This window comes from Mus caroli, unplaced genomic scaffold (genome assembly GCF_978045245.1).
Source record: "Mus caroli unplaced genomic scaffold, Mus_caroli_1 scaffold_16, whole genome shotgun sequence".
Taxonomy (NCBI): Eukaryota; Metazoa; Chordata; class Mammalia; order Rodentia; family Muridae; genus Mus; species Mus caroli.
This window is the reverse complement of record NW_028227271.1, coordinates 23,392,444-23,417,241: the sequence shown is the minus strand read 5'-3', so window position 1 is coordinate 23,417,241 and position 24,798 is coordinate 23,392,444. Positions and strand designations below refer to the sequence as shown.

At 42.5% G+C, this 24,798-nt stretch overlaps 1 protein-coding gene across 4 annotated transcripts in view; it reads left to right on the top strand.

The window, feature by feature from the left end:
* The window catches only part of Tnrc6b (trinucleotide repeat containing adaptor 6B), a 216,815-nt gene that overhangs the window by 27,547 nt on the left and 164,470 nt on the right, over positions 1–24,798 (top strand). For 3 of the 4 annotated variants that reach the window (XM_085831815.1, XM_029469460.2, XM_021182978.3), the window contains exons 2-3: positions 9,388–9,455; positions 22,759–22,849. In XM_085831815.1, the coding sequence (XP_085687941.1) occupies positions 22,805–22,849 (45 nt within the window). In that variant the 5' untranslated portion in view covers positions 9,388–9,455; positions 22,759–22,804. The remainder of the gene's footprint in view (positions 1–9,387; positions 9,456–22,758; positions 22,850–24,798) is intronic. The other variant, XM_085831814.1, reaches the window with a different exon arrangement.

Sequence of the window (24,798 nt, the reverse complement as noted above, 5' to 3'; positions counted from 1 at the left end):
CACTGTAGCTGTCTTCAGACACTCCAGAAGAGGGCGCCAGATCTTGTTATGGATGGTTGTTAGCCACCATGTGGTTGCTGGGATTTGAACTCTGGACCTTTGGAAGAGCAGTCGGGTGCTCTTACCCACTGAGCCATCTCACCAGCCCCTAAAAATCATTATTCTATAATACTTCTAAAGGCATTATTATTTATATTTCATATTTAAGTATGTAGCTTCTCTGGAATTGTTTTTTTTTTTCCTTTTTTTTACTACTGTTAAATTCCATGTATCTGTGTGTCTTCTGTGAGTCTGTGCTTGGAGTGCAGCTGCCCATGGAATCCAGAAGCGTGTTGGGTCCTCTGGAGCTGGACTTACAGACTACTGTGAGCCTTTTGGTGTGGGTGCTGGGAACATAATCAGGTTTCTGCAAGTGCCATATGTGCTCTTAATGACTGAGAAGTCTCCCGCTCCTGGCTACTATATATATTTGGCAATTCTTGAGTCATTTATTAGTGCTTACCTAACTAATAAATCAGGGCTTGCTTTTTATTTTATGTTTTGTCCAGATTTTCTGGCTGTCCTTAACAGGGCAGTTGATCTAAATCATCTAGCTTATATTCCCAGTATCTTTTGAAGTTTTGGTTTCATTTTGACTTAAAAAATGATCTGTTCTTGTGCAAGGCCCACTCTGCAGCATATACCCATCCCCCAAATCTGTTCTGTCTTGCTAAGGAACCTCATTTGATATGTTTACTAAAAAATGTTTACAGGCCTGAAAAACTATTTAATAGATTAATGCCACTTTCTATTTTTGTATATTACTTTTTTATTTAAGAGACCAAAAGAGGTTTCCTTTTCTTCAGTTCTTCTACTGGGTTTAAAATTCTGTTAGGAGAGAACTTGCTACATTAACTGGACATGTATGGCGGGATAATTTCAGAACCCTAATCGTGATGGAAATTGAAAAATAAGCTCTCAAACATGGACTTGACGGCTACAGCAGTTTAACCATTACCCCATCACAGCCGTAAGCCCCCTTTCTCTGTTTATTTGGAATTTAAACTTTTCTTTTGGCCAGAGATGGACTGTATGCAAACCATATCCAGAATGTTTTTAGTTTGTACCACAAAGTATGAAGACAATGTTTTTGGTTGATGGCAACTAGATCAGTGACATATGATGCTCCAGGAACTGTTTTTACAGCGCTCAAGATGTACAGGGATGGAATAGCAAACTCACATGATCCTTGGCAAGGAAAAACTGGCTACGTGGCTGATGTTAAATTTGCTTTTGAAGGCAGTAAGACCAACAAATATCCAAAGACCTGGAGGCTACAGTGGGGAGAGGATTTTGCAGTTAGTAAACAGTAGCAGGAACCTATAGCAAGGCAGCTGTTGGTAAGCCATTTGCAGCTTCTAGCAACCCAACACGGAGACTAGAGAGGAAAAGCTGCCACGGCCTTCAGGGAATGTTGTTCAAGGCAGTGAAGGCAAAGAGGCTCTCATTTTACAGACTTCCTTTCTGGCCCATCTTGCTGTCAGTGTGACCCTGGCATTCTTATGCTGTGAGATTTACCAGGGACTGAGTTAGCTTTGTTGATGTTGAGCTGCCCTTAGATGTTAGGCTGTACCATTGACCACACACTTCCTTCTTGCTCAGCCCTTGCTTAGATTATACTCATTACCTTCTCAAAGTGTGGCCCAGGGACATCCTCTTGCTCATTGTTAGAGTTAGGGTTCCTGTTACTATGATGACTACCATGACCAAAAGCAGCTGTGAGAAGAAAGGCTTTATCTCATCTTCCAGCTTGTTGTCCCTCATCCAGGGGAGTGCTGGGCTCATGGTAGAAACCTGGAGGCAAGAACTGAATGAAGCAGAGGCCATGGAGGAATGGAGCTTATGGTCTGCTTCTCATGTCTGTCTCAGCCTGCTTTCTTATATACCCTAGCACTACCTGCTCAGTGGTGGTACATCCTATAGTGGGCTGGGCCTTCTCACATCAATCAGTAAATGGATAACTGACTTGCCCATGGGCTAGTCTAGTAGGGGCATTTTCTCATTTGACATTCTTTCTTCCCAAATGTCTTTAACCTGTATTAAGTTGGCATAAAAGTAGTCAATACACTGAACATCAGAGTCTTTCAAGGGGTCCTCCAGGCACAACTAAATCATTTTTCTACTGGGATGCAGCCTGCCTTAGACATTCTTTCCTTAGGGCACAATAGAATTTTCTAGAGAATCCAGGACATTCTCTGCTGCCCAAGACCAAGAAAAAAAAAGCACACATTAGTGTATGTACACACACACACACACACACACACACACATATATATATAGCTGCTGTATCTTTTTTTTTTTTTTTTTTTTGGCTTTTCGAGACAGGGTTTCTCTGTGTAGCCCTGGCTGTTCTGGAACTCACTTTGTAGACCAGGCTGGCCTCAAACTCAGAAATCCTCCTGCCTCTGCCTTCCAAGTGCTGGGATTAAAGGCGTGTGCCACCACGCCCAGCATAGCTGCTGTATCTTAAGCCAAGCTTTAAAGAACCTTGCTTAAATATAAGGCACTGGTCCTTTCTCATATTAGTAATTCCTTGAAATGTGATAATTTCAATTTTGAAAATATAATGATTTATTGTTGATACCCTTCCTCCTCTCCTCTCCTCTCCTCTCCTCTCCTCTCCTCTCCTCTCCTCTCCTCTCCTCTCCTCTCCTCTCCTCTCCTCTCCTCTCCTCTCCTCTCCTCTCCTCTCCTCTCCTCTCCTCTCCTCTCCTCTCCTCCTCTCCTCTCCTCTCCCCCTCCCCTCTCCCCCTCCCCCTCCCTCTCTCCCCTCCCCCTCTCTTCTCTCTTCTCCCCTCTCTTCTCCCCTCTCTCCCCTCTCTCTTCTTTTCTCTTTCTCTTTCTCTTCTCTTCTCTTCTCTTCTCTTCTCTTCTCTTCTCCTCTCTCCTCTCCTCTTCTCTTCTTCTCTCCTCTCCCCATCTCTCCCCTCTCCCCCTCTCTCCCCTCTCCCCTTCTCTTCTTCTCCCCTCTCCCCCTCTCTCCCCTCTCCCCCTCTCTCCCCTCTCCCCTTCTCTTCTTCTCCCCTCTCCCCCTCTCTCCCCTCTCCCCCTCTCTCCCCTCTCCCCTTCTCTTCTTCTCCCCTCTCCCCCTCTCTCCCCTCTCCCCCTCTCTCCCCTCTCCCCCTCTCTCCCCTCTCCCCTCTCTCCCCCCTCCCCCCTCCCCTCCCCTCCCCACCACTCTCTTCTCTTCTCTTCTCTTCTCTTCTCTTCTCTTCTCTTCTCTTCTCTTCTTTTTTTTTTTGAGAAAAGAATCTCACTATGTAGCCCTGGCTGGACAAGAACTCACTGTGTAGAACAGGCTGGCCTGTAATTCAGAGATCTGCCTGCTTTACTCTAGAGTGCTGGAATCAAAGGTGTAGACCACACACCTGGCCTTGTTGTTGGTATCTTTTAATAAACTAACAAATTTATAAGTAATTCATACTTTTAAATGTTTGGTATGATATGTATTGGTGGTTTTAATAACATAAAATCATTTTGAAGTCCTCTAATTTTTTGGAATGAAGTGAGATCCTCGGATGAATAGGTTTGAGAACTACTGTTTTAAATTCTATCATTTTCAATTGGAATCAGTTTTTCTTTCTGAAGGTGTCATAGGTCGCCCCTCCACTTTCTGTACATTCTGTGAACTTCTGTGTGATGTGAGTGGCAGGCTGTGTATTTGGTGAGATTTGTTCGTGGTCATTTGCCTCATTATCATCCATGTCAATGTCCAGTTCACTGGTTTATCTCAGAGGCAGTACACATTTAACAACTTGCCAACAATTGGGCACGGTGGCATATACCCATAATCCAGGTACTCCAGAGGCTGAGACAGGAGGATCACAATGAGTTAGAGGCCAATCTGGGCTGTGTGAGACCTGCCTCTCAAAAAACAAAAACAAAACAAAACCAAGGGAGCAGGATGTAGCCCAGCTGGTAGATTGCTTACATATCCTGAACAAAGTGCACGCACGCACGCACGCACGCACGCACGCACGTGCACACACAGAGCCTTGTATAATGTGGCTCATGCTGTAATCTCAGCATTGGAAAGCAAATGACAAGAGAATGATGTGACTTTGAAGGTCAGCCTGGTGCATGTAGCAAACCTTGCCTCAAGGAACTCAAATAAACAATTAATGTACAGCGTGGAAGGAGAATAAAGGCCTTTCTTTTCCGTTATAAATGGGTTACAAAAGCATTTATCTGAGACACCTGTAATCTGCACCAACCTGGGCTGCACAGTATGAGGTGAGAGGTTAGGATATATAGTGAGACTGTTTTCCCCTAAACAAAACAAACAAGCAAAGTGTCAGAGCTGAAGGGATGGCACAGTCAGTAAAGTGCTTGCAAGAGGACCTGAGTTCAGTGCCTAGACCCCGAGGCTGGGTGTGGTGGCATGGGTTTGTAATATGGATAGAGGACAGAAGATCCCTGAGGCTTCCAGATGTCCAGATAGTCTAGGTTCATTGATGGGCTCCAGGCAATGGAGGACCTTGTCTCCAGAGAAGTAGACAGTGATCTTGAAGATGACACCCAAGGTTGTCCTCTGACAACCATGTGGGTACACACACACAGAGCGAGAGCGAGAGAGATCGATGGATCCAGGCATGACAAATAAGTGGAACTTGTTAATGTGACCAACAGTTACAGTGAAGCCTGCCTCCAGGCTCTTGTGTGTCGATCCCACAAGGATTTATTGAGAATGTCTCTTGGGCAGACACTGTATTTAATAATACTGATGAAGTATTAAGTGATCCCTCTGATGCAGACTGTCTTAGTTACTGTCCTATTGCTGTGAAGAGACACCAACCACAACCAAGGCTCACAAAATAAAGCATTTAGGTGGGGCTTGCTTACAGATTCAGAGGTTTGTCCCATTGTCATCATGTCAAGGAGCATGGTGGCACACAGGCAGACGTGGTGCTGGAGAAGTAACTGAGAGGTCTACATCCTGCTCTAGAGGCATGGATCTGACTGCGACCTTTGAAACTTCAAAGCCCATCTCCAGGTGACACATCTACAAGGCCACACCTCCTAATCTTTCTCAAGCAGTGCCACTCCCTAATGACTAAGCATTCAGATCTATGAGCCTATGGGGACATTCTTATTGAAAGCGTGACACAGACCAGACCTCAGGAGCTTATAAGCAGTAGTCCACACAGAAGGAAGCCTGGGGAGTAGTGCATGTACAGTTTACTAACTCAGAAGGAGGACACATTGAGATTGCCTGTGAGGTAAGATGCTGTCAGGGATTTCACAGAAAAGATTGCCTAACCTGCATCTGTCTTCATATTGAGAAGTTTGGCCTGTGGGTACTTCCAAGAGGAAATAGCTTGCACAAAGGCACATGAAACCACTGTGGGTGCTCTAGGGAAATTGAATACAGTGTAGCTTTGTAAGATAAAACAGGAGAACTGAGCAGGTACTGGGCCAGGTATAGCATGGAGTGGAGATTATATTTTCTTACTCAAGAGTTTGTACTTTCTAAATATCATTCTTATGTTAAAGGTAGTGGGTATTGAGGCTAAGAAAACCAAATTCTAAAAACTAGTGAAACTAGTAAAAATGGATGAAGTCAAAGTCGGTGGCAGCAGACATAGGTAAGAAGAGCACACTGATTAGAATTGATAGGCTTTGCTGCGAGGCAGGAGCTGATGATGTAGTCAGATTTCTGATCTGAGGGGGTGATGTTGTTTCAGATGAGGTAGAGGGGACACCCGTTGGGGACAGGATGTTTGAGTTGTAGTTGCACTGAGTCTTAGGCACCAGTGGCACAGGAGGTAGCGAAGTCTGTTGGCGTAGGCAGCAATGCATCTGATTCTAGAGGCTGGTAAGAACGCTCAGCACTGGCATTGGGGATCGTCAGCACAGAGGTGGTAGTTACATTTGTGAAAAAAAGATAGGGACATTGGAACTACAAATGCAAGCTGCGTTAGGAAGTTGAGGCAGGAAGACCACAAATTCAAGGCCAGCCTAGATTATATAGTGACACCCTCACTCAAATTAAAAGAAAAAAACTTTCAGGACAGCCAGGGCTACACAGAAAAACTCTTGTTTCAGAAAACAAAAACAAAAATGAAGTCCTGGGTTCAGTCCCCAGCAACTGGGAGGTTAGAAGCAAGAGGATCAGAAACTGAAGGTCCTTTTCCCTGATGGAGAGCAGGCCAGACTGAGTTATGTGAAACCCATCTCAAAAAATAAACCAAGCAAATATGTAGTTACAGAAATGTGTGGTGTTGCCTTTTGCTGTTGTTTTGGTGGTTTTATTTGGCTGGTTTTTGTTTGTTGCTTGTACAATGCTGGAGTATAGTATATTCCTTAACAGTCTGCATTCCAAGATGATATGAGAAATGCTGGTGACGGCAGGGAGAACTAAGGAGGGTTGTGAGGGAAGAGACTGAGTGATCAAGGGTTTTTTTCTGTGCTGCTTGAAGTTTTAAACTGAGAATTAAAATGAATCACACTGAATAGTTAAGTTTGAAAATTAAAACCCTGTCACATCAGAGTTGATACTAGAAAAGTAAGTGTCATTTGTTGAATATATATGCCTTTCAGCTTGCCATATTCTCTAGGAAACACTTAGCTGTAATTACATTGTGTGAGTTTAGTTAAATACTTGACTGTAGTCTATTTCAGTTTGGCAAAACCTGGGGATGGATGAGTCTGAGGTCTTCAGAATCTCATTCTAAGTCCCAAGATGACTCTGGTTGTTCCGTAAGAGAGTAGAGGAAGCTGCTGGGGTTGGTGGCTTACCACCCTAACAATGCATGACCAGGTGGTAGGGTTAGATTACTTCTGAGCATTTAAAAATAGTCATTTGAAGGCATTTTCCTGGTATTCATCTCTTAGAAGAAAAATACTGCTGTAGATAACTTAAGCTGTTAGAATAATCAGTGTTTATGCTTATCTTCAATATGCCAGTACTTGGTTCAGAGCAAGAAAGAAGCTTTTTTTTTTTTTTTTTTTTTTTTTGAGAAACCCAGTTTGAGAATACCTAGAAGCCAGGCCCGATCGAGCACCCAGGTAATCTCAGCTACTTGGGAGGCTAAGGTGGCACAGTCACTTGATCCTAGGAGTGCAGAGATACTCTGTCCCTTTTAAGGAAAATATGCACCTGGAAAAAAATACCTAGTTTCCCTTGCTCATCTGTCCTCTGCCATAGTGTCTTTTTGTCCTCATTAAATGCCAGCAAGTGTCTAGGATGACAGTGAAACAGAAAAAGGTCCCACCTCTTTGGTTATCATCTCCGCCTTAAGTTTGCTGTCAAGAGTGTATGTAATAATGAGCTACATTATGACATTGGTGTAGAATTTGGACTGATGATATATCTAGAAAGATCAGCCTGGGCAGAAACTCATCAGAATAAAGAACTAAGGTTAGGCAGTGTTGCTCTCTCGATAATCAGAGACTGACAACAAATTAAAGACTCTGACGATTCTCTGAAATGCCAAGGGTCGCGTGTAACTACGGAGCCCTGAGTCCTCCAGAACAACCAGATCTGTCTCGAAGGTGCATCCAGCTCCTTTAACTTTATACCCAGTGCCATTTGATGGGGAACTGCCAGCATATGTATTAAATTCCTGGGATGCAGTTGGGGTTCGCTTCAGCATGTTTGTTAGACATCTCACCAAATTAAAATATATGTAAGACTTAATCTTTGCTGTCAAGGAGCTCATGTTGCATGCATAAGACAGACCCGTGTATATTACCAATAGAGCATGCTATATCTCAGAGGAGGGCCAGGAAAGTTTATGGAGAGGACGCCAGTGGTAGAGCAGTGGAAGGGAATCAGTGAGGGTCTTCAGCATAAATCACAGCCGGTGTGGTGAACAGAGACCAGGTCACAGTGGAGGAGAAATACATCTAGAAAATCCTTTTTTTAAAAAACTGCACTGAAGGTAGTAGGTACTTACTGACTCAATTTAAGCCACAACATACACAAAGGTCAGATTTGCTTTTGAGATAGTTGTAACATCAGTGTGGCATAGCAGAAGGATGAGGGAGTGATGGAGATAGTCCTAATTCTGTTTGCAACATCATTGGTGTATTGATTTCAACAGTTAAGTGCAGTAAACAGAGGTAATGGCAAATGTGGTCATTCAGTAAAGTACCACTTTAACTGTTGTGACATACTGGGGACTTAAAGCTATCCCTTATACTGCATAGCCACGGGAATGGCAAACCCTCTCATAGATAGAGCACAAACTTGCAGATAGAGACAGTTTTCTGACAGCCTGGCCTGGTACTTGTTTTGCCTATCTCCAAACACAAAGTAGGTGCATCCTGAGCAGGAGAGAGACTTGTCATCAGAAAATAAAGTCACCTCTGCATTTACTAGCTGCTGGTAATAAAACTAAATTTGTCAGTGAGTTAGGGAGGAGTGAGAGTGGAACAGCACCTTTGAAGGGGAAGCCATGATGACAGTGAAAATGAAGAATTGTGGGTGGATCTGAGATGCAGATGTTGAAAGCATAAATGCCAGCACTCATGGCTGGGCCTGTGTGAGGGGGTGGGCAAGGTGAGATTACTTGAGGTGAATTAAGGATGAGAAATCTGGGCCTTGGTAAAGACAGTGAAGGAGAGGAACAGTCTAGGCAGGGTAAAGGTGGAGTTTGGGCCAAGTTCAGTCTGAAGTGATTATGAGACATCAAGATGGAGACATTGAAAGGGCAGTTTGGTATTTTTGAGGTAGCAGGAACAGATAAAATAAGAAATAGTAAAAATTTGTTTATGGCATACCTGTAATCCTAGCACCTGGGAGACTGAAATAAGAGGATTGTGAATTTTTGGCCAGTGTGGCTTCATAGAGAGACAGTATCTTTTTAAATTTTATTTTTGAAATTATAATATAAATGTATCATTTCCCACCTTTTCCTTTTTCCTCTCAGTCTATCCTATGCATACTTGTACTCCTTCACACAAACACATCAGGCACACAATAATAATAAAACATCAGTTTGTTTAAAAGGAAAGTCATAAAGATTGAATCTAGATTTTAATGTCACTTCAGAAACTGTTCTCTTTTCATGTGTTGCTAGGATGGGACCCAGAGCCTCACACAGTAGTCAAGTGCTGCGCTGGGAATGAGAGTATCATCCCCAGCCTTTACTGCACTTTTTTTTTTATTATGACCTGGCCTTTATTGAATGGGTCTTTGGCACCTTGCATTATATGTGGATTTTACTCATATTTCATTTAACTTGACCCTTGAGGAAGAGGTTTTCAGAGTTAGGCCACTGGCCCACAAACACTAAGCAGAGAAAGAGTCGGATCAGATAAAGCTGTCTGCGGCCTGCTTGGCTGCTGCTTTGGGCATCTTACATCATCATATCTATGGCTCAGTGTAACTCTTTTTCTCTTCAGGGTTTTGGCTTTTTGCACTGAATGTAACCAAGACTGATCGTCTCAGTTCCCCCAGGATACTGTCAGAGGTAAGTTTTTATCATTGGCAGTAAATCAGGAGTCGTCATCTTAAAAAGAAGGAAAGCGTATAGGAGAACATCCATCTATCTATCTATCTATCTTTCTTTCTTTCTTTCTTTCTTTCTTTCTTTCTTTCTTTCTTTCTTTCTTTCTTTCTTTCTTTCTTTCTTTCTTGTTTTTTTGTTTTTTGTTTTTAGAGACAGGCTTTCTCTGTACAGCCCTGACTGTTCTGGAACTCACTTTGTAGACCAGGCTGGCCTCGAACTCAGAAATCCACCTGCCTCTGCCTCCCAAATGCTGGGATTAAAGGCGTGCACCACCACGCCCGGCTGGAGAACATCTTTCTTGAATTCCTTTTTTTTTTTTTAAGAAAAAAAAAAAGATTTATTTAGGAGATGGAGATATAGTTCACAGATTAATAGCACTAGCTGCTCTTCCAGAGGACCTGGCTTTGATTCCTTGCACCCACACTGTAGCTCACAACTGTCTGTAACTCTGGTACAGAGGACCTGATGCCCTCTTCTGAAGATCTCTGGCACCAGGCACACATGTGCACAGATGAACATGTAGGCAAACATTCATACACAGAGACAAACACACACACACACATATATATAATTCAGGATTAAAAGATTTATTTAATTTTTTTAATTTATGGTTTCTTTCAGACTAGGCCTCTTTATATAACCCTGGCTGTCCTAGAACTCAACTATGTAGACTGAGCCAGCCTCAAACTTACAAAGAAGTGCTCAGATTAAAGACGCACACTACCACTTCTGGCAATTTATTTTTATAACATGTATATGGGTGTTTTTACCAGCATATTTGTCTGTAAACATGTATGCAGTGCCCATGGAGTGTGTTGAATCCTCTGGAACTGGAGTTACAGATGGTTGTTAGCTGCCATGTGGGAACTGGGGACTGAGCCTTTGTCCTCTGTAACAAGAGCAACCAATGCTGTTAACTACTCAGCTACCTTTCCAGCCCCAGATTTTCTGCATCCTTTCAGAGGACAAACTGTGGCCACAACATCAGCTTTTTTGCATTATTACTTTAGCTGTTTTCTTTAAAATATATTGGTATCGAGACTGGGGATATAGCTCAGTCGTAGAGTGCTTGCCTGATTTCTGGGTTCAACCCCCAGCACCACACTCAGACTCACCAACTGCACTAGCATTCATATTGATACTGATTTTGGATGCCTCATCCTGTAGTGAGCAGTTAGTCATTAGGATTAGCAGTTGCAGATTGAAGTTCTTACTGCTCCAGCCCACATTTGCTGTCTTAAAGGGACTTAACAGTCACTCTACTGAATCTGCTCCTGTGACATCTTGGGGCCTATAGAAACCTTCAAAACGTCATTTCAGTCTGAGTCTGCTCTCCTTTACAGATGGAGAATTCCTCTCTGTAAGCCTTGTCTTTAGTTGGCTTTTCTTTGGTGGTGCTGGCATCAAACTCAAGGCTCTCCTCCTGCTAGACAAACTCCATACCAGCAGCATTGCCCAACTCTCCTGTAAGACCTTTTGTTGTTATTTCTAGATAAGCAGTGGTTTGTTGTAGCTTTGTGTCTTGGTTGCTGCTGTCTTCTTCCGTCAGCGTTTAGACGATAGAAGAGACATTCTGCTGCTTTAGCTCCTGCTGGCCTTCCTCCTGGTTCCTCTGTGGGATCTTTCTTGTCCAGATTGAAAGGCCCTGCTGCTAGTGCACTGCTAGTCATCCATTGTTTTACACTAGTGCAGTTTAGCATCTACAGTCTTGTCTATAAACTCTGAGACTTCTTAAAAACTTTGAAGAGGTTTTTAAAAACAGATAGATAAAAATAGGAAAATCTTATGTACTTGCAAAGGTACATGTGCTGTTCTGACACACATATATACATTGTGTAATGTTTAAGTTGGGGTAAGCAAGCTTGTCTCCTCAAACAGTTCTCATTGTCTTTGTCTCATTGAAATCTTTCTTTTTAGATTTTTCTTTTTAGATTTAGTTTTATTTTTGTGTGTGAGAGGGATATATAAGTTTAGCACAGGTGCTCATAGCTAGACAAGTGCTGCAGTTACAAGTGCTTGTGAGCTGCACGTAGGAATTGGGAACTTAACTTCTTTCTTCAGCAGGAGCAATGGACACTCTTACCTTCTGAGCCACCTTTGTGGCCCCTGTCAAGTTTTTAAAACTACAGTGCATTGCATTCTCTGCAGTTCCCTGTAGTACAATAGCAAATCAGAGCTAGGAAATAACATTTTAAGACTTTTTATTCTATATGTGTAGGTGTTTTGCTTGTCAATATAGAATGTGTGGGCCTTGTGTCCACAAGGCCCAGGAGGGCATCTGTTCCTCTGGAACTAGTTACAGCTGGTTGTGAGTTGCTACATGGGTGCTCTTAACTGCTGAACCCTATTTCTAGCCCAAATATTGCATTTTTCATAAAAAGCGCTTCAGTTGGTTAATTCATTTATTTCTACATAGAAAGTCATTGAATATCCATTATATGGCTGGTGCATATTTTTTGCTGTTTTGGTTTGTTTGTTTGTTTTTCAAGATGGGGTTTCTCTGTGGAGCTCTGGTTGTCCTGTAACTCTCTGTAGACTGGGCTGACCTTGAATTTAGAGATCCACCTGCCTCTGCCTCTGTGCTGGGATTAATAAAGGTATGCACCACTCTGCCCTGCTGCAGGTGCACAGTTTTGAGTAAAGTGAATACAGAGATGAACGAGATCTAATATCTGATATCAAGGGTTCAGGAATACATAGAGAGTTACTGTGAGCAAATAAATCCAGAAAGGTGCTAAGGGTTCACAGTGGAGTTCAGGCAGGCCCCACTGAGGAAACAGTCTCTTCTGCTTGGAGATGGGTCAGGGAATACTTGACACGAGCTGACCTTTGAGTGATAAGTAATGTGTTCCTTGGTGACACTACAGGAGAGAGACAGAGGGAAGAAGATAAACAGCAATGTGGAAGCCTGAGCCATATTGCTGAAGCAGGAAGTAGTTCAGTATGGCAGGAACAATGAAAGCAAACGGGTAAGGTGGGGAGAGCAGGGCTGGAGCCTAGAAGGCTTTGAAAACTCCAGCATTGTTTCTGTTTTATAGAGGAAATTCACAGAATGTATGATTTTATTCACATGGTAATTAACAGTTACTAAGTTGTTGTCCTTTAGTGCTAAGCACAGTATCAGGTTAAGACTATCTAAATGTAAGACAAAATGGTAGACTGTTCTGCTGAAACCAGTTGAACAAACACTACACGACTTAGGGCAGTTTGTGTGGTATGGTTTGGTTTGGTTTGGTTTGGTTTTTGTGATACAGGGTACAGCTCTGGCTGTCCTGGAACTCACTTTGTAGACCAGGCTGGCCTCGAACTCTCTGAGATCCACCTACCCCCAAGTGCTGGGATTAAAGCCGTGGCACCATCACCTGGCTTTCAGTGAATGTTTATATTGACTTTTTCATTACTTTTCCAGCACTGACACCTTACACACTCCTTCGCAGTCCCCAAGTAACACTTAAGTTTACTGTATACTTCAGTATTGCCTATGTTATTCTTTTTTGTCAAAATGTCAGTAAAACTGAACTGGATCCTTAAGAATGATTGTAAGCCATATTTTGAAACAAGAATCTCATCATATTTGCAGATAGACTTTTTCTAAAGACTTATTTTTATTTTTAATTATGAGTATGTTTGTGTGCCAGTGTGTGTGTATATGTATGTGAATACACACCAATAGCCAAAGGTGTAGGTTTGCCTGCAGCTGGAGTTACAGGTGGCTGTCAGCCACCCAGTTCTGGCTGAGAGTCAAACTTGGGTTCTCTGCACTTCTAAACACTGAGCCATCTCTTCAGCCCAGTGTGCAGATTTTTTAGGGGCAGGGTTTGTTTGGATTCTGGGGATTGAGTACTAAGCACATACTTTACTTTTGAGCTGCACCCCTAGCCTGTCAAGACTGAAAAGGAAACACTTGTTTTTTTTTCTTTGGTTGGTTTGGGTTTGGGTTTTGAGGCATGGTCTCATTCTGTGTAGCCCTAGATGCCCTGGAACTAGCTATGTAGACCAGGCTGGCCTGGAACTTACAGACATTTGTCTGCCTCTGTCTCTGCCCCTCTGCACCTCTGTGCCTCTGCCCCTCTGCCTCTGCCTCCTGATAACTGTGATTAAAGATGTGCGCTACTACACTCGACTAAAGGAGACACATTTAAAACTGCTACGATTAATTCCACAGGAACATCAAAAGTTGAGAGAGAATAAGGGCAAGGAGGTAAACAGGTTACCCATGGCTCACAGTAAGCAGGCACACCACTGGGAAAATTAGGGACGAGTCTTAGAAATACAATCAAGTGGATAGCAGAAGGAAAGAATATGGATAAATGCAGGGGGTTCTCTTGGGGTATTGTTAGCTGTCTGCCACCATACAAATACACAAGGTAATGAAGAAAAACGATTTGTTTTGACTCAGGGTTTCCTAGGTGTAAGCCCACAGCTTCTGAGTACAGCAGTATATTGTGGCAATAGTGCATATCAGAACAAAACTGTTTACCTGTGGTAGTAAAAGAAGGAAGAAACCAGCAACCCTCATTCCACTCCAAGAGCATGTTCTCAAAGACCCAGAGATGTATAGGCCTGAACACCTTCCAGGTCAGGCTCTGGGGATGGGCTTCTTACTTCATTGGGGCCATGTAAGATCGAAATGGCAGGTGTGGCCTGGGAATGTGCATCGAGATGCTAGTATGCTATGTGGAAAGAATAGAGAAGCTTGCCTGAGTGACTTGCGGAAGAGGACATATGTGGGAAGAAACAAGGTTAGTGAAGAGTTTGGTAAGAAAAGGTTTGCTACTAATTCCAAGGTAAAGGACTGTCGGGAAGAGAACCCAATAAATAATACTCTCCCTACCAAGTCTTGAACTAACAGGCATAGAACAAAGGGGTGAGACAAGTAGGGATCAAAACTTTCCTTCTATTATCAATACATTTGTCTCTAGAGAGCTGGCTTATATCTGAGGGCAAGCAGGCTTTTATTATGAACTCTAAGACCTAACAAGTATATTGAGATGGCAGCCCTCATCTGAGGTAAGTCTCCTCTTAGAGGAGTGGGGAGCAGAGCAGAATGGGTCTCAGTGAGGTAAAGGTGCAGCAGAGGGGCTGAATTGTGTGAGTCCAGGTTGAGTTTCTTATAGATACACTAATCGGATAAGCCCTTTACCCTGTCAGGGATTTACATCCCTAATATTAAAACATGGCACTATATTGTGAGGAAGGAAACATCGAGTGTTGGGGGAGGGCCTTTCTTTCTGTAGCATGCCCTTTTGTCTTTCAGTGTACTAGTCGTAACCAGTAAGAAGGTCTAGGTCTGCCAGGGTATGCCCAGACCCTTCCTTCCTTTCTCTCACTAGGTACAGTCAGAAACCTCCTAATTTTCATTTTCTCTTTGAAACACCTACATATTTGTAGCACAAACAATTTAAACATAGACCTTCACTTGCTTTGTAATACATGTGCTGTTTGAAGTTTAGCTGCCTTGTAGCTTATAGACAGCTAATAATTGTCTCACCTTCTGATGTCTAAAAGGCCTGAGTGAAGGAGTCTCTTCTCTATCGTCCAATCTTTGCTTCAGCCATGCCAGCTTAGGAAAAGTTGGGCAGGCAGAATTCAAGGTCAAGCAGCAATCTCAGTACGTGCAGCCACCCAAGCCTGCTAAAGCTCTGTTCTTTTGCTGAGGCCAACACAGCTGGCATTTGCTTGCTAGTCCAGAGTGGTCAGTGTATGTGAGGCTACCTGCACAGATGACATTTAGTATACATGAGCTTTCAGTACCACCAACCACTGTGACAAGCTGTGGCTTATTCTTAGCGAGACCTGCAAACCCCTAAGCTTTTACTAAGGCTTCTGAGCCTAATGCATGCAGCCTTGTCTCTATAGAAACAGCCACTTACCTAACGACAAAGTTGCCATAACTACAGTCACTGCTGAGGTCAAAATGCTGGGTGGCCTATAGTTTATTAGGCTCAGTAGCTAAAAGCTAGTATACAGCTTTCGTTTAATGTACAAGAAAACACTTTGTCCCTCTCTAAAACCAAGCTTGTAACAGAAGCCTCAAAATCCCAAATGTAAAATGTTCTAAAAATTTTACTTTACGTCATTTTATCAAGATTTTAGTCTCAGGGTTTGGAAGTTGGCTCAGTGGTTAAAAACATTTGTTGTTCTTGTTGAGAACCCGGGTTTGATTTTCAGCACTTACATGGCAATTTATTACCATCTGCAACTCTAGTCCCCGTGGAGCTAATCCAGTCCTGACCTCTGAGGACACCAGACAAAAATGAAAAATAATAATAAAAAAATTCAGTTCAATACACTGGAGGTTAGAGTTGTTGAGACAGAGAAATGGCACTGCCTTTCTCCTGCTGGAAAGTGAGATAAAAGAGGGTGTCATCCACAGGGCCATGGTGATGCTTCTGCTATTAAACCTGTATACGTGGCAGTGAGTTTCTCAGCACTAGACTTCAGCACTCCCCAGACTTGGTGGGTGAAGGCAACATGATCAGGAGTTCGAGACCAGTGTTGGCTACATAATTTTAAAAACAAACAAACAAACAAACAACCAGAACTCAGTTGACTTTGCCTTCTGTGGGGAATTGTGAAGATGTCCCACATTCATGAGGAACCAAGAAGAATGCTGTCTCCTGGGCAGCTTGAACAGAAAAGTGTTGAGTGCCATATGTCTTTGTTTCTGAGCTCTCAGGCAAATTGCCCTTATCTACTCTTGGGCAGCTAGACTTGAAGGAGCAGAAAGATGAAGAAGCCTTCTTCTCAGGTGCACAGTAACAGGGAAAGGGCTAAGAGGTAACTGAGAATGTGAACCTGTAGTAAGCCTTAGAGTAGAGGGGATACCAGATGGACCGTCAATATTGGGTACCAGGTACAAATGATTGACATTAATCCTCAGAAATAATTATTCTTCCCAGGTTTCTTTAAGGACACCAAGCCTGAGAAAAGCAGTAATTTTCTCAAGGTCACACATAAATAAAGCATTAGTGATTGAGTCTGTGGTTATAGCTACAGCTATCTCTGCAGGTTTGTTACTGCTCCTTGCCCCTTCATGCTTAGTAACAGTAAGTCTGTTATTGCCAGCCACTGGGTGGTTCAGTGTCCTCTGTTGGTCAGCTTTAACCATTTCTGCTCTAACAAGACATCAGACTTAATTGACCATTATGAATGGGTAAGAACTTCTGAAGAAGTAGTGGATTAAGAAGTGAGTATAGAGGCAAAAGTTGAGGTTAAAGCCTTGAAGGTTGAGAGTAGTAGGAAGATCAGAAGACAGATGTATGTTTATTTCTAGGGACAGGGACGAGGAGTCACTGAAGGGGAAGAGCAGTGACTGACAGAGAAGGCAGAACTGATAAAGTCAAGCAAGTCAGACTGGAACAAGATGTTTAATAACAAAAAAAGAAGGTCAAGTAGGAGAACCTAAAAGGTAGGCTAGTAGCTTAAGTTTACCTGATAAGAACAAGTGCCATAGACTAGCTCCTGCTGGGGTTCCTGTCTACTGTCAGTGAGCATCACTGTTAGCTGAGACAGTGGCCAGTAGATAAAAGATGGCTAAGGGTTAAAAGCATTTGTTCATGCAAAGGACCTAGGTTTGAGTCCCAGGACCCACATGATAGCTCACACCCATCTGTAACCCCATTTCCAGAGGTTACAACAGGCACACATATGGTGCATACACATGCATTCAGGCAAAACATTTATACACATAAAATAAAAATAAAACAAATCTTTTATTTAAAGTGGTAAAGATAATACCTCCTAGATGGGGCTAGAAAGAGAGCTTAGCAGTTAAGAACCTTTGTTTCTCTTTCCAGAAGACCAGGGTTCAATTCTCAGCACCTACATGGCAACTGACAACCATCTGTAATTCTAAGTCAAGGGAATCTGATAGATTCTTCTGGCTTCCTTGGGCACCAGGCACACATGTGGTGGGTGCACAGACATACAGAATCAAAATGCCATACATGTTAAGTGTTTTTTAAAAGAGAAGCCAGAGATAGAGTCTTTTCGGAAGGAGCAGGGACCTAGAGCCGAAGGGGAGTAACAGTGAGCACCGAGGCCTGGGAGCAGGAAGAAGCTCTGAGGTGTGCCAGTAGTGATACATGGTCTATGAATGTGATCTGCACTTCAGCCAAGAAGGGAACACTTTGCATGGAAATCATGTCTTTCTGGACAGATTATTAAATATTTCCAATGTTGTCAGGGTTTTTTTCTCTCTCTCTTTTCTCTTTTGCTTTTGAGGCAGGGCCTTATTCTGTCTCCTAGGATGGCTTTAAATTTAAAGCATCCTCCTGCCTCAGTCTTTCAAGTGCTTGGATTATAGGTGTGCATACCACATCTAATTTTATAATGTACTGGGGATCAAACTCAGGACCTCAAAAATGCTAAGCAAGCACTGTACCAACTGATCTGCATCACGCCCCACCAACTTAATTTTCATAGAAAGAACAATTCTATTTATACATAATTGCCATAAAAAGTGATGGACATGATCAACCCCAAGAAGCTTATCTCACTGTGAACACAGAGAGGTTGAACAATGTTTGTTCATCTGGGCCTGAGTGAACAGAGATTTATAAATACAACTATGCCAGTTTTACTTTTCTTGGTACATAAATATACATTTGTTTCTTAAAAACTGTATTAGTGATCACAGTAGATGTTTTGATTCCCTTTGCCACATAACCTGTGGAAATGCAGAAGTCCCTTCTTGGCCTCAGGTTTTATGGCTTGGCTATAGAGAGGCCTACACCAGAGCAGATCTCCAGGCCTGGGTCCATTCCTAATGAGTTTCTTTGCACAGAAGCATGCATTGTGAGCATCTTTTTAGCTGTTACATAGTGGCCACTCTACTGGTCAGTTGTACTGTCCACTGTGATGGTCATCCGTAATGGTAACAGTCATGGGCACTGTGGTGGTGTTCACTTGCAGTGTCCACAGTGGTGCTCAGTTGTAGTGTTCCCTGTGGTGGTCACTTGTAGTGTTAGCTGTGGTGTTCAGGTGGTTTGAATGAAAATGGCCCCCATAGACTCATGAGAGTAGCATTATTGGAGGTGTGGTCTTGTTGGAGTAAGTATGGCCTTGTTGGAGGAAATGGGTCACTGGGGGATGGGTGTTGAGATTTCAGAAGCTCAAGCTAGGCCTAGTAGCTCACTGTCTCTTCTTGCTGCCTATGAATCCTGATAGAGAACTCTCAGACACTTCCCAGCATCATGTCTGCCTCCACACTGCTATCCTTCCTGCCAAGATGATAATGGACTAAACCTCTGAACTGTAAGCCAGCCCCAGTTAAATGTTTTTCTTTCTAAGAGTTGCTGTGGTCATGGTGTCTCTTCACAGCAATAAAGCCCTAAGTAAGTCAGCCATGATGGTACTACTGTGGTTACTGTGGTGGCCATGTGTAGTGTTCATTGTTATGGTTAGTCGGGTATTCATTGTGGTGTTATCAACTGCAGTGGTCACTGTCATTACTGTGGTAGTCACTTGTATTGTTCTCCGTGATAGTAGTCTTAGTGCTCCCTGATGGTTAGTTGTAGTTCTCACTGTGATGGTCAGTGTTGGTCATCGATGTGGGCAGCCATAGTAGTTATTGCTGTGGTTGCTGTGGTAGTAGATTTTATTCACTGTGATCCTCAGTTATAGTGGCCACTGTGTGGTCAGTGTGGTCACTTGTAGTGTCCACTGTGATGGTCACTCAGAGTAATTCCTTCCAGTTGGTCTGACTAATTATTGTTTAATAATTACATATTTGAAGGTATTAAAATATAAGCTAGATATTTAAGACAGATACTGCATATATTCTCTCTTTGGGGAAATCTAGGTTTAAAAAAAAAAAAAGACAAAGAGAGAAGGAATAGGGCCAGGATGAATGAGAGAGTTTTGAGGAAAATTGCAAAAATAAAAAGTGCCAAGGAAACTTTAAAAACTTAGCTTTGAGGGGCTTGAGCCATGATTCAGTAGTTAAGAGCACTTACTGCTCTTACAGGGGAATGGGGTTCCATTCCCATTGCATGCATAGCAGCTCATATCGTTCATAAATAGCTGTAGTCCAGAGGAGCTGACTCCCTCTCTGAGCTCCGAAGGCACTAGGCACACATGTGTACACAGACATGCACGCAGGCAAAACACTCATGTGCATAAAAATAGATAAAGCTTTGTTAAAAATTATAGGTTTTCCCACACACCTATGGTCACTTGATCTTCGACAAGGGAGCTAAAAACATCCAGTGGAAGAAAGACAGCATTTTCAACAAATGGTGCTGGCACAACTGGTTGTTAACATGTAGAAGAATGCGAATCGATCCATTCCTATCTCCTTGTACTAAGGTCAAGTCTAAGTGGATCAAGGAACTTCACATAAAACCAGAGACACTGAAACTTATAGAGGAGAAAGTGGGGAAAAGCCTTGAAGATATGGGCACAGGAGAAAAATTCCTGAATAGAACAGTAATGGCTTGTGCTGTAAGATCGAGAATTGACAAGTGGGACCTCATGAAACTACAAAGCTTCTGCAAGGCTAAAGACACCATCAATAAGACAAAAAAACCACCAACAGATTGGGAAAGGATCTTCACCTATCCTAAATCAGATAAGGGACTAATATCCAATATATATAAAGAACTCAAGAAGGTGGACTCCAGAAAGTCAAATAACCCCATTAGAAAATGGGGCTCAGAACTGAACAAAGAATTCTCACCTGAGGAATACCGAATGGCAGAGAAACACCTGAAAAAATGTTCAACATCCTTAATCATCAGGGAAATGCAAATCAAAACAACCCTGAGATTCCACCTCACACCAGTCAGAATGGCTAAGATCAAAAATTCAGGTGACAGCAGATGCTGGCGAGGATGTGGAGAAAGAGGAACACTCCTCCATTGTTGGTGGGATTGCAAGCTTGTACAACCACTCTGGAAATCAGTCTGGCGGTTCCTCAGAAAATTGGACATAGTACTACCGGAGGATCCAGCAATACCTCTCCTGGGCATATATCCAGAAGATGTCCCAACCGGTAAAAAGGACACATGCTCCACTATGTTCATAGCAGCCCTATTTATAATAGCCAGAAGCTGGAAAGAACCCAGATGTCCCTCAACAGAGGAATGGATACAGAAATTATGGTACATTTACACAATGGAGTACTACTCAGCTATTAAAAAGAATGAATTTATGAAATTCCTAGCCAAATGGATGGACCTGGAGGGCATCATCTTGAGTGAAATAACACAATCACAAAAGAACTCACACAATATGTATTCACTGATAAGTGGATATTAGCCCAAAACTTAGGATACCCAAGATATAAGATACAATTTGATAAACGCATGAAACTCAAGAAGAATGAAGACCAAAGTGTGGACACTGTGCACCTTCTTAGAATTGGGAACAAAACACCCAGGGAAGGAGTTACAGAGACAAAGTTCGTAGCTGTGATGAAAGGATGGACCATTTAGAGACTGCCGTATCCAGGGATCCATCCCATAATCAGCTTCTAAATGCTGACACCATTGCATACACTAGCAAGATTTTGCTGAAAGGACCCAAATATAGCTGTCTCTTGTGAGACGATGCCGGGGCCTAGCAAACACAGGAGTGGATGTTCACAGTCAGCTATTGGATGTATCACAGGGCTCCCAATGGAGAAGCTAGAGAAAGTACCCAAGGAGCTAAAGGGATCTGCAACCCTATTGTTGGAACAACATGATGTACTAACCAGAACCCCGGAGCTCTTGTCTCTAGCTGCATATGTATCGAAAGATGGCCTAGTCGGCCATCAATGGAAAGAGAGGCCCATTGGACTTGCAAACTTTATATGCCCCAATATAGGGGAATGCCAGGGCCAAAAGAATGGGAATGGGTGGGTAGGGAAGTGGGGGGTGCTATGGGGGACTTTTGGGATAGCATTGGAAATGTAATTGAGGAAAATATGTAATAAAAATCAAAAAAAAATTATAGGTTTTAAAATTTAGCACTATTTTTTGTTTTGTTTTTTCAATGCTAGTCATAGAACCCAGGGCAAATTGTGTGTATATCAGACAAGTGCTCTCTATATAGCCCTGGCTGGCCTGGAAGTCATCATGCAAGCCAAAATTCTCCTGTCTTTACCATCTAAGTGCTAGGATTAAAGATGTGCGCCACCATACCTGGCACCTCCAGCCTTCTTAATATATGACATTTTAATAGATTTCTTGATGCATACTCTTTAAATATTTTTTCACATTTATTGATTGATTGTGTGCACATACTACATGATATGTGTGTGGAGGTCAGAGCACAATTTTGGAGAATTGTCCTTCCATCATGTGGGTTCCAGGAATTGATCTTAGGTGTCAGGCTTGGAAGCAGTGTCACTGGTCTCAGGTCTTATTATTAGAGGAGACATTGCTACGTTTATTGTACTAGTCTATAAAAAGTCAATTTGTATGAAATAAATGAGATGACATTTAGTTTCTTAGGCATATTTTCCTTAGAAAGTATACTTCATAATTAAAGTACCTCAGTTACTGTCTTTGTTTTGGTTTTATTGCTGTGAAGAGATACTATGACCAAGGCAACTCTTATAAAAGAAAACATTTAATTGGGGCTGAGTTACAGTTGAGAGGTTGAGTTCATTGTCATCATGGCAGGAAGTATGGTAGCACATAGGCAGACATGGTGCTGGAGGAGCCAGGAGTTCTATGTTTTGATCTGAAGACAGTGAGAAGACTGGACATGTTTCACACTGGGTGTAGCTTGAGCATTTAAGTCCTCAAAGCCCCACCTCCACAGTGACATATTTCCTCTAACAAGGCCGCATCTCCTAATAGTGCCATTCCCTATGGACCGGACATTCAAATACATGAAGTCTATGGGGACCATACCTATTCAAACAACCAGTTACAAAAGCCAAGGATGTTAAACATAGTTATAATCCAAGAAATGCAATCAATTCCAAGGGAAACTCACTGTGGCATCCTTTTTGGCAGGTATCTACTGTAAGAGTCATTGAAGAGTTCCATTATCATCTTTGCCAAAAGCAAACAAATGGGTCTAGAAGTGTAAAACTATTTAATACCCCAGTGCCTTGAACCTTTCCAGCTGCCCTCTAAGATGGGGAAGCTTCCTGCTCCCCTCTCCCTCCTTTTCCTCTTCTCAGATGCCTTATGATACATACATACACACTGAGAGGTCCACCTAGTTAAAATCATTGGATATCCATGACAGATTCTTATCTAAGTATTTGAAAAAGCAAACTTTTGCCTTGACGTTCTTACCCGTGTTTTCTCTTTTTACTTCCCAGGCAGTGTTTGTGTGTGTCTGCAGAGTTTTGCACAGAGTCTGTTCCCATGCAAACCAATGAGGGAGAAGTAGAGGAAGAAAGCAGCTCCCAGGTCAGTACACTGCTCGGCAGAGCAACAGCTGGAGTAGACGCTGAGCAGCAGTGGCGGTGGATGGACTGAGCGCGTGTTTTGGTGTAGGTAAATTTAGAAACTAGACTGATGAGGTCTGTCTTCTCAGTTTTCCTCTTCATCATGCTACATGATAACTTAAAAGTAAGTCTTACTGAAGTGTGTGTGTGTGTCCATGGATTAAACCTAAGGTCTAGCTTATGCTAGATAAATTCTCTAAATAAATAAATAAATTCTGAGCTATACTCTTATCCCTTTTAAAATTTTTATTTTGAGTCAGGCTCTGGCTAAGTTGCCTAGGCTGTCCATGGACTTACGTGGCAGCCTAGCAAGTCTTGAATTCATGATCCTAAAACCTCAGCCTCCTAAGAGGCTGGGTAATGGTGATTTATTCTTAGAATACTAGCACTGTAGTGTAAATTATACTATGAAAATTGCATATACTTATGAAAGTTTGAAACTAACCAGAAATATATAATGCAAATTTTGCTTTGTGGGATGGAAGGAAACATTGGCTTTCTTGGTTTTTAGTTATTTAATGACATAATAGTTCAAAATCAGACTAAAAATGAGAGAACACAGCTAGAGAACAACAGCACATGCTTTTAATCTTCTTGAGACACTGAGACAGGAGAATTGCCTTGAAATTGAGGCCAGCCTGGTCTATCAAATGAATAGCAATTCATCTAAGCCTATCTAGCAAGTCCTTGCCTCAAATTAACAAAAAGAGAAATTGGACTTTAACTTCATTGTCATCAGTCTTTTTAATTAAAAAAATTATCTCCCTGTCTTGATTTTTTTAATGTAAAATCTTGTATTTGTAATGATTTTTGTTAATATAAAACTTTATCACAGTACTATCTTACCTTAATTTTGGATATCTGTGAATAGAAGGCTTGGAGGATAAGTGGAACATACTCTGTATAATGTGGTTTTGAGCTAAGTCTATTTCTTTTTTAATAATAACTTTTTAATGTTTTGCCTGCATGTGTATATGTGCACTCCTAGTGTACATGGAACATAAGCATGTCAGGAGAGGGTGTGGAACCCCCCCGGGAACTGGAGTTAGGGATGGTTGTGAACCACCGTGTCAGTGCTGGGAACCAATCCTGAGTTCTCTGCAAGAGCAGTGAGTGCTCTTAGTGACTGAGCCATCTTTCCAGTCGACAATAAATAATTCTTAATTGTAGGTTATAAGGTGATATAACAGAGAGTAGTTATTCTCATGATGGTCGCATTTTAAAGAGAGACCAATAAATATAAAGGTAGTAATTATAAACCACTGTGAGTAAGTACTATGAAGAACAGAAAATAATACAGAGAGTAAAAAGTGACTAGGAAGAATAGCCGGGACGGTGGAGGACGGCCTCCGAGACAGATACTAGCTAAAGGACTAGGAGGCCAGCCACGTGAAAAGTGAGGAAGGCAGTGTTCTAGACAGAAGAGAAGGCTGAAGAGCCCCGCCTGTTCCAGGAACGATCAGGTGCCCAGGTGGCCCAGTGTGATAGCAGATTAAAAAAGGGCGTAGAGCCTGTGCTCCTCAAAGGCCACGTGTGGGCCTGTTCTCTGGACTGGGCAGCCATTTACAGCTGTTTCCTCTGGGAAGAACAAAATAAATGAGTGTTTGAGCGATCAGCTTTACCATCTGGAGACTGCTGGAGAGAGGTAGGAGAGGGATTGGAACCCTGAGTTGTAGCTGTCAGGGGAGAGGGAAGCCCATGTTCCTGGGACAGTGCTGGAGACAAAGGAAAGGCAGGCTTGCAGTGGGCTTTAAAGTTAACTGATTTCACCTTAGGAGGGCTTAAGGTCCTTTACATCACAGATCAACAGGGGAGTTTCCAGAAAGAGGGAGATGGCTCAGCTGGCAAAGTCCTTGCCATGCAAATACAAGGGACACACACAATTCTTTCTCCAAACCAGTGAAGTGCTGG